Consider the following 10,649-nt stretch of genomic DNA (forward strand, 5'->3'; position numbering starts at 1 on the left):
TAACCAGTGGTTGATAAAAGATAACGAGGGAATTCGAACCTCTCAATCATGAGGCGTGGATGAAGATGATTTAATATAAGCTTTTCAAGCATTCAATCCCGAAAAAAACACTGAAAACTGATGGAATGATCGTGGTAAAACTCAAACAACTCGACGATCCTCATGCCTCTTTTTGGTTACCGCCGCATATTCGCCGGGCCCAACGGTCTTGATCTCACCAGACTGGTTAACATGTGTAAGAGGTTGTTATTGCAAGGGTTAACTTGACCTTCTCCAACTCATGTGAGAAATAATGGATTGTTCTCCTTAGACCTTCCTTCACCGAGGTCTTGGGCTGTGCAAGAGCTCAACGTGACTTGCTACATGACTCATCATTTACCCTCCATGCCAGTTCTCGTGAAGCGACGGTAATGTCTGGTCTACGCTGCTGCGGATCATCTTGGGTTGAAGGTTTATGCACAATCGAGCTTTCCTCATGTCAGAAATGCTATCAACAAACTCAATCTACCTGTTGGTCTTGGTCAATTTCTGGATGAGCTCAGCAAATTGACTGTCAAACAAAACGTTAAATAGCCTCACATCAAATTCTGGTTTTTCACCGTATCGTGTACTCATCAGGATTTCCGATATTAACAGGTCGATCGTACGAGCCTGTCAACAAATATTCATGCATTGCTGTTGCGTCTTCGAGCGATTTCACCTTCCATGAGTGCCATTAACCCAGCAACCAAATCATCAACATACTGGAAGCTCCTCGTCGCTTTTCCATCTCCATAGACAGTCAAGTCTCGGCCCTGGTTTGTATCGTCACATCGTACTCCACGACAGACTCCTATCTCCGATAACCTGGAGAGCCTGAACGATGAAGTTTGAAACTACTCGACCATCCGAAGGGTTCATCCTCGGTCCAAATGTGTTAAAAATCCTTGCAACACGCACGTCTACTCCAGCCTATTCGCAGAAAGCATGTCACGTAACCGGCACTGAGATCGGAACATTCACCTGGTCTCTGTAAGCGTACATCATGGTTTCTCCCACTCGCTTCCCCTCATCATAGCATGCGCGCGGCCCGATGGGATTGACATGCCCCCAGTATGTTTCTTTCTGGGGATGCTCAGTAGGATCGCCATAAACCTGGCTCTCAATCTCAGGATGGCTGCTATATTTACATCCCTTTCTATCAACCTCGGAGGTAGACGTAAAGAGGATTCGAGCCCTCACACGTTTTGCCAGCCCCAGCATGTTAATTGTCCCCATAACACTTGTCTTGATTGTTTTGATCGGATTGTACATGTAATGAGGTGGGGAACTGGAGCACCAAAGATTAATTTGGAGGAAATCAATGTGTGCACCTTACGCTGGGCAGGCCAGATGAAAAATGCGATCGACTTCTAAGTGGATAGGATCTGAGGGACAAAATCAGGTTGACTCAGATTGACGTGCTCATCCTGCAATTGCTCAAGCAACACTTACCTGTGACATCGTGATTGATGAGATTGAAATTGGGATGAGAAATCCAATGTCTTAAAGCGGGGGTTAACTACATCGTGGAGGTGAAACGACATGATCTCACTGGATGTTGCTCTTTGATCCAGTGAACATGTTGTCAAGAACAGTAACCTCATGCCCCTAGCCGCAAATCAATTGCACATAAGCTATGTGACATGTTCACCTGCTCCATCAAGCGATCAACCAAATTCGAGCCTACAAAACCAGCTCCTCCAGTGACGAGTATCCTCAAGCGTTTGAGCGGCGAAAGGGTTGTAACGGGAAAGTGAAAGACGGATTCAGATTTGATGTTTGAGTTGGTTGCTTCTTTCATCTGATACAACTGATGGGGATTGATTAGCAGCATCTTTCCTTGAAGTCTAGCAAGAACCTTTTCAGCAAGTCGACGATTAACTTCACGTTCGACTGCTTCATTGATGAGGTCCGAGATCTGAAGGTCAGACTTGGATCTCAGGCCAGCAGATTCCATGAGGGTGCTCGAAGACCAGAAGGCCACAACAACAAGAATGCATGGCAGAAGAAGTCTGATGTCGATCTTGTATTGCATTCTTTTAGACCTCCTGCAGGACAAAAGCGTCAAGTGTGAAATCTTGGAGTCATGAGTTGTACACCACTTCTGGGTCTTGCTGGGCTTTTCTTCTGCCTTTTGCGTCGTGTTTCGACGGTGAGATTCAAAATTCGCAAAATATCGAATTGCGAGGTTTTCTCTGCTCGATACCATTCAGCCGATAAAAGACATCGTTTGATTAAGAAAAATACAATCATTCAATTTTCTCACTTCTGCTCGTATCCTATCTATCGTTGTGAGATATCGGGACTTTCTCAGGCTTTGATAGGAGCCTCGGGGTGTGAGAAGGATTATTCGCGATACCCTTCGCTTTTGCCCTTATCTGACCTCTACTGGACAGATGTCCCTGCTTCACTTCTAACACAAGGTCATGATTGCTTTTGTTTCTGTTGTTCTCATGTTCTTGCATCTTCGAACTGGCGCTTGCATCCATTCCTCTGGTTCTGACATGGCCCTTGGTCTATCCCAATTCTCCTGTACTACCCTACACCATCTCCTGACCCAACTGCTCAAAAGCACCTGTTGGAAATGTGTACTTTCGTACCACTTCTGTTGCGAGACATTAGAGCGATGAGTCAGATCTCCTGCTGCTTGTTTTTCTTCCTTGTGTTCGTTCTCTCATTCCATCAAGTTTGGAAACCTCTCCCTTTTCCTACTTGCCATTAGCACGCATTGTAAATGGCGACTGTTTAAAATCTCAACTTGTAAAAAATGAACCACAGTTTTTACTCATCTTGCACGGGACTGCAGCATTTCCGGCACTGAGCGGGTTTACTTTTAAAATTAGTCAAACTTTCAGCGCAGGGATTACCGACGGTACCAGACCGTTTACTCAAAGTTAAGTTTAAAAATCAGTACGAGGACAATCTGGCCGCGAGAACCGGCCGGCGTGAGAGGCCTTCACTGACGGTTCAAGATGTTGGTGGTTCTTGGGGTGACTCAGCCTCAAAAGAATCTGGTCAGTGAGGTGGAGAGTGATTCGATTACCGTTGAAAGCGATGATGGAACGTATGCCAGCCGTGCCAGTCAGATAGCGCCGAGTTAACAAAAACTCTCCTGTAAACCAAGACGACTTACGTGGCGAGGCGGCATGTAGTACGTGGGATGAAGAGGGGACTTTCCTAGCCGTCTTGCTAAGGTCCTCTCATGTCTGGATGCTTGGGTTTCACATCCTAGCATACAGTCTATCTCTCATGTGCTCCTCAATGCTGGTTTTTGTGTGCATTAAACTTGAAACTCGGTCTTGAGCAAAAACTGTCTTGTTACAACTAAGGTCGATGTGACGTCTGCGTGACTTTGGACTAGTACAAGTCTAACAAACTTGTATTCCGTCGGTTATGGGCCCCGATTACATGCTCAATCATGTTGATCTTATATTTGGTTAGTTGAATTGTTTACTGGAGTTTTTTTCTTTCTTGGTATTGTTTTCCCGTTGCTGTTGAAAATTCATGCAAATTCTATCAAGCTTTACACATTCGGATGACTCCTCTCTTCAATCAGGCTCTCTTTCTAGCCGCAAGTTGTTTAGGCCTCTCATCTCAGCCTCAATTTGTTTGATTGATCTTCGAATAGGAAAAACAAGCCTTTCCCCAGCCAGATTGGTCGGTCGAATATCTGCTTAACCGTGTGGAAACGCACTTGAAGCTGATTCGATTCTTATTTTTCTTGATCTTTGAGTAGGATCAAATGGAACTACCAGGAGATCTGGCGGAAGTTTTCATGTCATGGAGCTAGGCTGTGGCATGCATAACTGGAGCTACTTCTGGATCGGCGAACAAGGTACAACTGCACAACAATCTTCGAATGCCTTGAAACGGATGTTCCATCTCGCGGCAGCAATCTCTGGTCACAAGTTCTTTACGGTTCAAAATTTATCTTTTGGTCTTCAAATGCCGGCGGGCACGCTCTCTCTCTCTCTCTCTCTCTGTTATCTGAACTCCGAAGTTCTCTCCTCAGACTCTCTTATCTTATCCTCCTTCTCTCGTCATCAAGTTGCATCAGCTCGCCAGGCATCTCCCTTATCTCTGCACTGCACATCTAATAGCCCTGCATGAAAATCTTCTTCAGAATGGACAATCCTTGAATGGTTATTGCCCACTCAGCATGACTGTGAACTTGACGTTGTATCATCGTATCTTGACTTGGATCTGCTGACATTCTTGTTTGTGTGACTTTCTGACGTCCGATGTAACGTACTATTTCAGAAACTCGGGGGGAGGATGGAACGTATGCCAGCCGTGCCAGTCAGATAGCGCCGAGTTAACAAAAACTCTCCTGTAAACCAAGACGACTTACGTGGCGAGGCGGCATGTAGTACGTGGGATGAAGAGGGGACTTTCCTAGCCGTCTTGCTAAGGTCCGGCTCTCATGTCTGGATGCTTGGGTTTCACATCCTAGCATACAGTCTGGCCGGCTGCTCTTACTACGGGCCGGCTGCTCTTACTAAGGGCCGGCTGCTCTTACTAAGGGCCGGCTGCTCTTCAGGCTTACCGTGCCCGCACCGTCTAAGGGCCGGCTGCTGAAGAGTCTTACTAAGGGCCGGCTCAGTGCTCTTACTAAGGGCCGGCTCTGCTCTTACTAAGGGCCGGCTGCTCTTACTAAGGGCCGGCTCCTAAACCCTAAACCCTCTCTGAGCTCCATTCGCTCAGAGAGTCAAACAGGTCGCGTCTCGCTTGACGGAATACAAGTTTGTTAGACTTGTACTAGTCCAAAGTCACGCAGACGTCACATCGACCTTAGTTGTAACAAGACAGTTTTTGCTCAAGACCGAGTTTAATGCACACGGAAAACCAGCATTGAGGAGCACATGAGAGATGCTGCGAGCAAGTTCAAGAGTCTTGGTATAGCAACCGGAGTGCTGTACAATACACGCTGGGCGAGCGCTCTTAGGACGGTTTAGGGTTTAGGGTTTAGGGGCAGGAAGGAAGAAGGGGGACCGGGATTGGAATTGGAACGGGCCCGGAGGACAGCGTTACTGAAAACAGCTAATACGGAAGCAACCAGGCCCAAGGGGCCTATAGGCCCACAATGGGCCAACCTCCCAAGGTTGGGAACCCCTTTAGACGGATCATTAGGCGAGAGATGAGCGAAGAGCAATAGTTCTTAGCTATGAAACTCTTGACTAAGAGTCTAATAAACTCAAATGATGATAATAATAATAATAATTACTGAGGGTTTAGGGTTTAGGAGGCCGCCCCCATATCGGTCGGGGCATTGCTTCTTGACATTGTTGTCGAAGGGGGGTTATTAGTGTATCATGGGGTGGTTTTGGGTTTCGAATTTTTATATTGAGAAAAGTTAGTTATCAGGACTTGGTCTATTCATATATGTTGTTTTCACTGGATTTTACATGTTTTTAGTTTTTGATTATGGTACTAAATCGCTCTTTTTCCTTTTGTATCCATGACCCGTATTGTGGGTTGGGGTACCAGGGGCATCATCTCTCCTCTTGCTTCTCTCTCCTCTTCACGCATACTCCATAAGTCTGTCGCTGATCGCGGCTGTAACAGACTTGACAGTGAGATGCGTTCTCCAAGTCTGTTACGACACCCAGCATTAAAAGGACGAGAGAGAATCAGAATTTCTTGTAGCGTCGCCCAACCAGACGACGTGGACGACGAACATGGCAATGGTGTACCCCAGACTCTCAAGCTACCATTCTTCTTTCAAAGGATGTTCGTTAACAATAGGCCACAGAAATCTAATCCCGGTGTGTTTTACGACGAAACAAGCCATTTGAGTTTTGCCTTGCAGCCATCCATGCCAGGGGAATCTCCTTCTTGGACGTAAACAAGCAAAATCGGTACGGTTTGATCAAAGAGGTTTCAAATGATTTTGTATCAGTTTACATTCTGTACACCAAGGATGTTTTGCACGAAGTTCAACAGAATATCAAATCTCCAACAAGGTTGATTCAGATCAGAGATCGCATGGATGATTTCCACTGCTTGCAAAGCAGTTACATGGATGAGGTTCCAATGCAAGACATTCAAGGAATAGTGTCCATCAATTGTGCGCAAGTTTCTCTTAAAGGAATCTCGATGAAAAGCTTCAAGGCTCATTGTCGGGTGGTTGTATTTTGGCGTATCTGAACGCAAAAGTCAGGAATGTCAAGTTTCTTTCTTCAAGTCTTTCAAACTAACGGCGGATCATCTGCCAGAATTATTTTAACGTTTTGAACCGACATGTCCATATCGTTGATTCATTGTATTGGGAATTGTCCAAAGTCAGGCACAGTCTGCATAAATGGTTGCAGCTCAGAGGAAAACCCAAGGTTCGAAGTTTGGAAGCAGCAAAAGAAGCTCCCTTACGGTTCAATGTCGAACTTGCGGATGTGAACGCAATCTTGTTTTTATTGAAGCTTTGTCAAGCAGAAAATCAACAGGCCAGTGAGATCCAATGTTCGTATGTAAGCTACAGTACACTCGTCACATGCTCTTGGATCATACCTGAGACATCTTTGAAGTCATCCATCGTGCAACGGTATTTGAATATACCATTTAAGGAGTGCCCTCTCGAGCTTGCAAACTCTTCAGGATCGCTTTACGTAGAGGGGCCGTTAACGATTAGCCTAAAGCGCTACACATGGATGGAATGGCAAAGAGATTTGGAGGTTCCCACCAATTACACAGAACGTATGAAATTTGCAGATTACGGCTCCGGAAGTTTCCGCCTTTGCGAAATCTTAAACTTTAACATTTAATTTATTACATACCGCCTAAACCTCCCTCTAAAAATCTTTTGTACTCAATTCCCTTTTTCTCTAAATTGTGCCAACTGTTCATCAATAACAAAGAAATGGCATAATACGACCACGCTGCCTCGAATGTGCAATGCGACGCTTTCCGCTCATGAAAGCATTGATTTCTGTTAAGGCTTGAGCAAATGAAGGTCTACCTTGCCAGCGATGTCTGTTTTCAACGTTCGACATATTCAACAATCCTAAAGGAATTCCACATTCTTCCATGATGCTTTCGAACTGATCACCGATATGGCCGACGCACAAGCTATGGAAGTAAAATGACTGTAACATCTTCACGTCCCCAACGACGTCTATATATTTCACACACCAACTTCGAATCCTGGCTGGGATTTGCTTTGCTACTTCAAGATCAATTTTGTCTCGATGCTGTGTCATGAGTACGCTACTCAAAAAGGACCATTCTTCAACGACTTCATGCCATTTTTGTCTCTTCTCTGAATCAGTCTCATACAAGTAGTCAATAATCATTGGAGAATTCTTCAAAAATCTGGTACATTGCTCTCCATTCAATTGCCTGCGACCAGATTTGTCGTTAAACTGAACTGAAACACCGCGAGATTGTAATTCATCGTTGATGAAGGCGAGCTTCCTCAATTGTACAGCTCTTTCCTGCAACGCACATATCATCGAGTTCACTATCCTTCCATGCATGTGCATCGTGCAGTGAATAAAAAACAATGGATTCATGCCTTGAATATTCTGTCTGCAAATGGGAACACGGCGCAGCATAGGAAACTTTGTACCTGGGGGAATAACTTTGCTTGGGTCCATCAAAGATTCCATGACTCTTGCTTGATTCTGGGTATCCATCATTTCTTGGAATTCAGCGTAATCCGTCTCGTGAAAGGACTTGAAACAGGCTGGTTTTTTTTCAACATCTCTCATTCCACCAATATCGAAAATGTACCAGTGACCTTGCATGTCTGATCTCATTATGAACAGAACACTGATCACTTTGTCTGGATGTCTACCTTCGCGGCGCTTCTGCATCCCACCAGCAGCCTTGCCATCGAAAATTTGAATCCCATAAGTTTGCAGCTCCCGCAGTGCTGGTCCAAAGGGTACCCAAAAGCTTCGCTTAAAAACCTCAGGGCTATCAGGATGAGGCATGTAAGCAATTGTAAGCAAACAAGAAGCCTTGATTCGCGAGCAACCCTAAACCCTAAACCCCGGTTATTTCAGGCACCATGGCTGCACGCGTTGTGTAGGGGAAGCTGCCAGGGCGCCAAGGAAGCTGCAAGCGAGAGGTTTGTATACTTCAAATAGCTTTCTAAGTATGGTTCTTCAGTATGATGAAAATGTTCGCAACATGCTGTATCGGAGATCATGCCAATACACGCAGAGCGGACTTGTGGATGCCTCTGTCCTCGAAGCTGATCTCGTCGAGAGGGTGAAGAGCTTCGCGAAGCGTTATCCGAACAGCAGGACAGCCCAGGCTTGCAAGGCTGTGGAGGGATGTACCCCCGACGCTATCGCAGAAGCCATCCGCTCGACATGTCAGCAGGCACGACGTGAGCTTCTACAAGAAGCAATGACTGGATGGAGTGACGCATCCAGAGAGTGGTTTATGCAGCAGATTGAAGAAGCCAAGAAGGAGAAGGTCGAGACATACACCGCCTCAGCAGGCAACGAGGTGACTTCCTTCATCTCCATGACTCTCCTGGGCATCTCCTCGGTGTATGTCAACCATGAAGAAAAGCTGAAGAAGAAATTCGAAGAGATCGGACTGATCGTAGACTCAGTGCAAGAGAGTAAAGCAATCATGTGGAAGGCTCCGTATAGACCCGAGATAGCGAGTGCTGAGGAGATCCCGGTGACTGTTTCCTTCCTCCGCAATGCACAAGCGGAGAAGCTCTGGCAGGGAAGAGAGGACTTCGCGATCGATGGTCGCAAGTTCACAGCTGTACATGTGAGCATCGTGCACGATCGATCTTTCAAGATTCGAGCCAAGAGAGGACCCTGGGGCAAAGGGGGCAGCTTGGCAGAGCTGACCCATCTGTTAACCTTGGGCGGCATGACAACGGCTGAGATAGCTGCCGTCTATCGCTATCAGCTGCTGCGCCAGTCCCTTGCAGCGGTCCAACTCCAGCCGCTGGCAGGCATGCTGGTCGCTGGGGCGCCAGGCCAGCAAGTCCACAAAGGCTTAGGTCAGAAAGGCTTCGTCGCTGTAGGGGCCAACGTCATCTGGAGACAGAGGGAGGTGGAGTGGATCGTCTCCTCGAGCTGCCCAGAGGCGAATGATACAGCATTTCGAGCTTTCCGAGAGAGCGAAGCGATGGAGGGAGTACACCTGACTCTGTTCAGCGAGGACCCGAAGATCAGAGAGGCGCTCGCAGTCGAGTTGACAGCTGATCGCTTTGTGTCCAGAAATAAGTTGAAGAAGGCATCAAGGATGCAGAAGAAGGCAGGCGGCAAGGACGGCAAGGAGATCAAGATCATCATCAAGTCGACGGCGGCATCTGGTCGCTTCACGAGGAAGGAGATGGAGGGGCTGTGCAACGGCGGCAACACGTCTATCGCAAGAGTCAAGAGAGTCTTGTTGGAGATCGCTAACAGGCTCGAGATCAAAGTTGAAGGCATCGACATGGAGGAGGATTTGAACACCAAGTCCTGGAACGGGTCCAAGCTATGCATCCTCCTCGGCTCCACGGAGGATGCTCGACGCATGATGAAGGAGCTGCCCTTCTATCTCGAAGGCGCAGCAACCAAGCTCGAAGCAGTCGGCTTCGACAAGGAGCCTGACTCTGAGGCGGCTGGTCAGCGGGGCACCAGCGACGCAGCGCAGCGACAGGAGGAAAGCGAGGGAGAGTGGCTGGAGTTTACAGACCTGGAGAGGATCACAATGGAGGCAGCATCTCCGTCAAGCCAAGAGGACATGCAGCTTGTCAGCGAGCTGTCAGCAGTCATCGAAGATGCAGCTTCTTTGAACGAGGCGGGGACGAGCGAGCCGATCAAGCTGGTCCTGGACAAGGCCGTTGGCAACCTCCACGACACCTTCTACTCTCCGGGGAGCCTGGAGTTCATGTCGCTGGGAGAGTGGGCGAAGACGCCAGAGGAGCAGGGAGTGGGACGCAACGTTCTCAAGGAGAAGCTGGGGAAGTGGCTGCAGAGCAAGCGCTGGACTCGCGTGCAAGGAGAGAGCAAGAAGGCAAGGAGGGGCAGCGCGTTCTCGCCACGGGCAACGGCAGCTGCTGAGCTTGAGCAGGAGGCGGAGAGCGACGACATAGAGCGTCGATCTCTTAGCTTCCTGTTTATAGCACTGAGTAAATTCGCAGAGATGCATGTGCTGGCCTGCTCGCTGAAGGTGGACAAGAAGGACCGACTGCGGGTGGAGATGAGGGAAGATGACGAAGAAGAGGAAGACATGGAGGAAGAGCAAGGCGAGGGCGAGGAAGAAGACGGGGCGAGCCCGTACCGAGCTTGAGCTGAGCTCAAGGTAAGGAGAGAAGGTAGGAGGCGACCGAAGGCCAAGGTGAGGAGAGGCAACTCTCCTGACTGAGGCTGAGGAAGCTGAATGGAGGAGGAGTAGGTGGCGACCGAAGGCCAAGGTGAGGAGAGGCAACTCTCCTGACTGAGGCTGAGGAAGCTAAATGGAGGAGGAGTAGGTGGCGACCGAAGGCCAAGGTGAGGAGGGTTTAGGGTTTAGGGTTTAGGGTTTAGGGTTTAGGGTTTAGGGTTTAGGGTTTAGGGTTTAGGGTTTAGGGTTTAGGGTTTAGGGTTTAGGGTTTAGGGTTTAGGGTTTAGGGTTTAGGGTTTAGGGTTTAGGGTTTAGGGTTTAGGGTTTAGCAAAGTAGGGTGCTATTTACCATC

At 47.8% G+C, this 10,649-nt stretch overlaps 1 protein-coding gene across 1 annotated transcript; it reads right to left on the reverse strand.

Annotated features, from left to right (window-relative positions):
- Positions 1 to 54: 54 nt before the first annotated feature.
- On the reverse strand, positions 55 to 1,897 carry GUITHDRAFT_90059 (hypothetical protein). The gene is made up of 14 exons (XM_005823187.1): positions 1,880 to 1,897; positions 1,673 to 1,831; positions 1,574 to 1,629; positions 1,474 to 1,523; positions 1,358 to 1,406; positions 1,186 to 1,309; positions 1,003 to 1,134; positions 847 to 951; positions 701 to 794; positions 600 to 651; positions 509 to 550; positions 380 to 467; positions 269 to 334; positions 55 to 222 (listed from the first exon to the last, which is right to left on the reverse strand). Exons 2-14 carry the CDS (start codon positions 1,820 to 1,822, stop codon positions 142 to 144), a joined length of 1,089 nt encoding a protein of 362 aa, XP_005823244.1. The 5' UTR covers positions 1,823 to 1,831; positions 1,880 to 1,897; the 3' UTR covers positions 55 to 141.
- Positions 1,898 to 10,649: the final 8,752 nt, after the last annotated feature.

This window comes from Guillardia theta (genome assembly GCF_000315625.1).
Source record: "Guillardia theta CCMP2712 unplaced genomic scaffold GUITHscaffold_113, whole genome shotgun sequence".
Classification (NCBI taxonomy): domain Eukaryota; class Cryptophyceae; order Pyrenomonadales; family Geminigeraceae; genus Guillardia; species Guillardia theta.

What these genes read in the sequence shown, in the direction of transcription:
- GUITHDRAFT_90059 (XM_005823187.1), bottom strand. Translation starts at nt 1,822, where the DNA reads ATGAAAGAAGCAACCAACTCAAACATCAAATCTGAATCCGTCTTTCAC. An exon ending in AAATTGACCAAGACCAACAG is followed by an intron (nt 468 to 508) that starts GTAGATTGAGTT and finishes ACATGAGGAAAG; the next exon opens with CTCGATTGTGCATAAACCTT. An exon ending in TCTCACATGAGTTGGAGAAG is followed by an intron (nt 223 to 268) that starts GTCAAGTTAACC and finishes CATGTTAACCAG; the next exon opens with TCTGGTGAGATCAAGACCGT.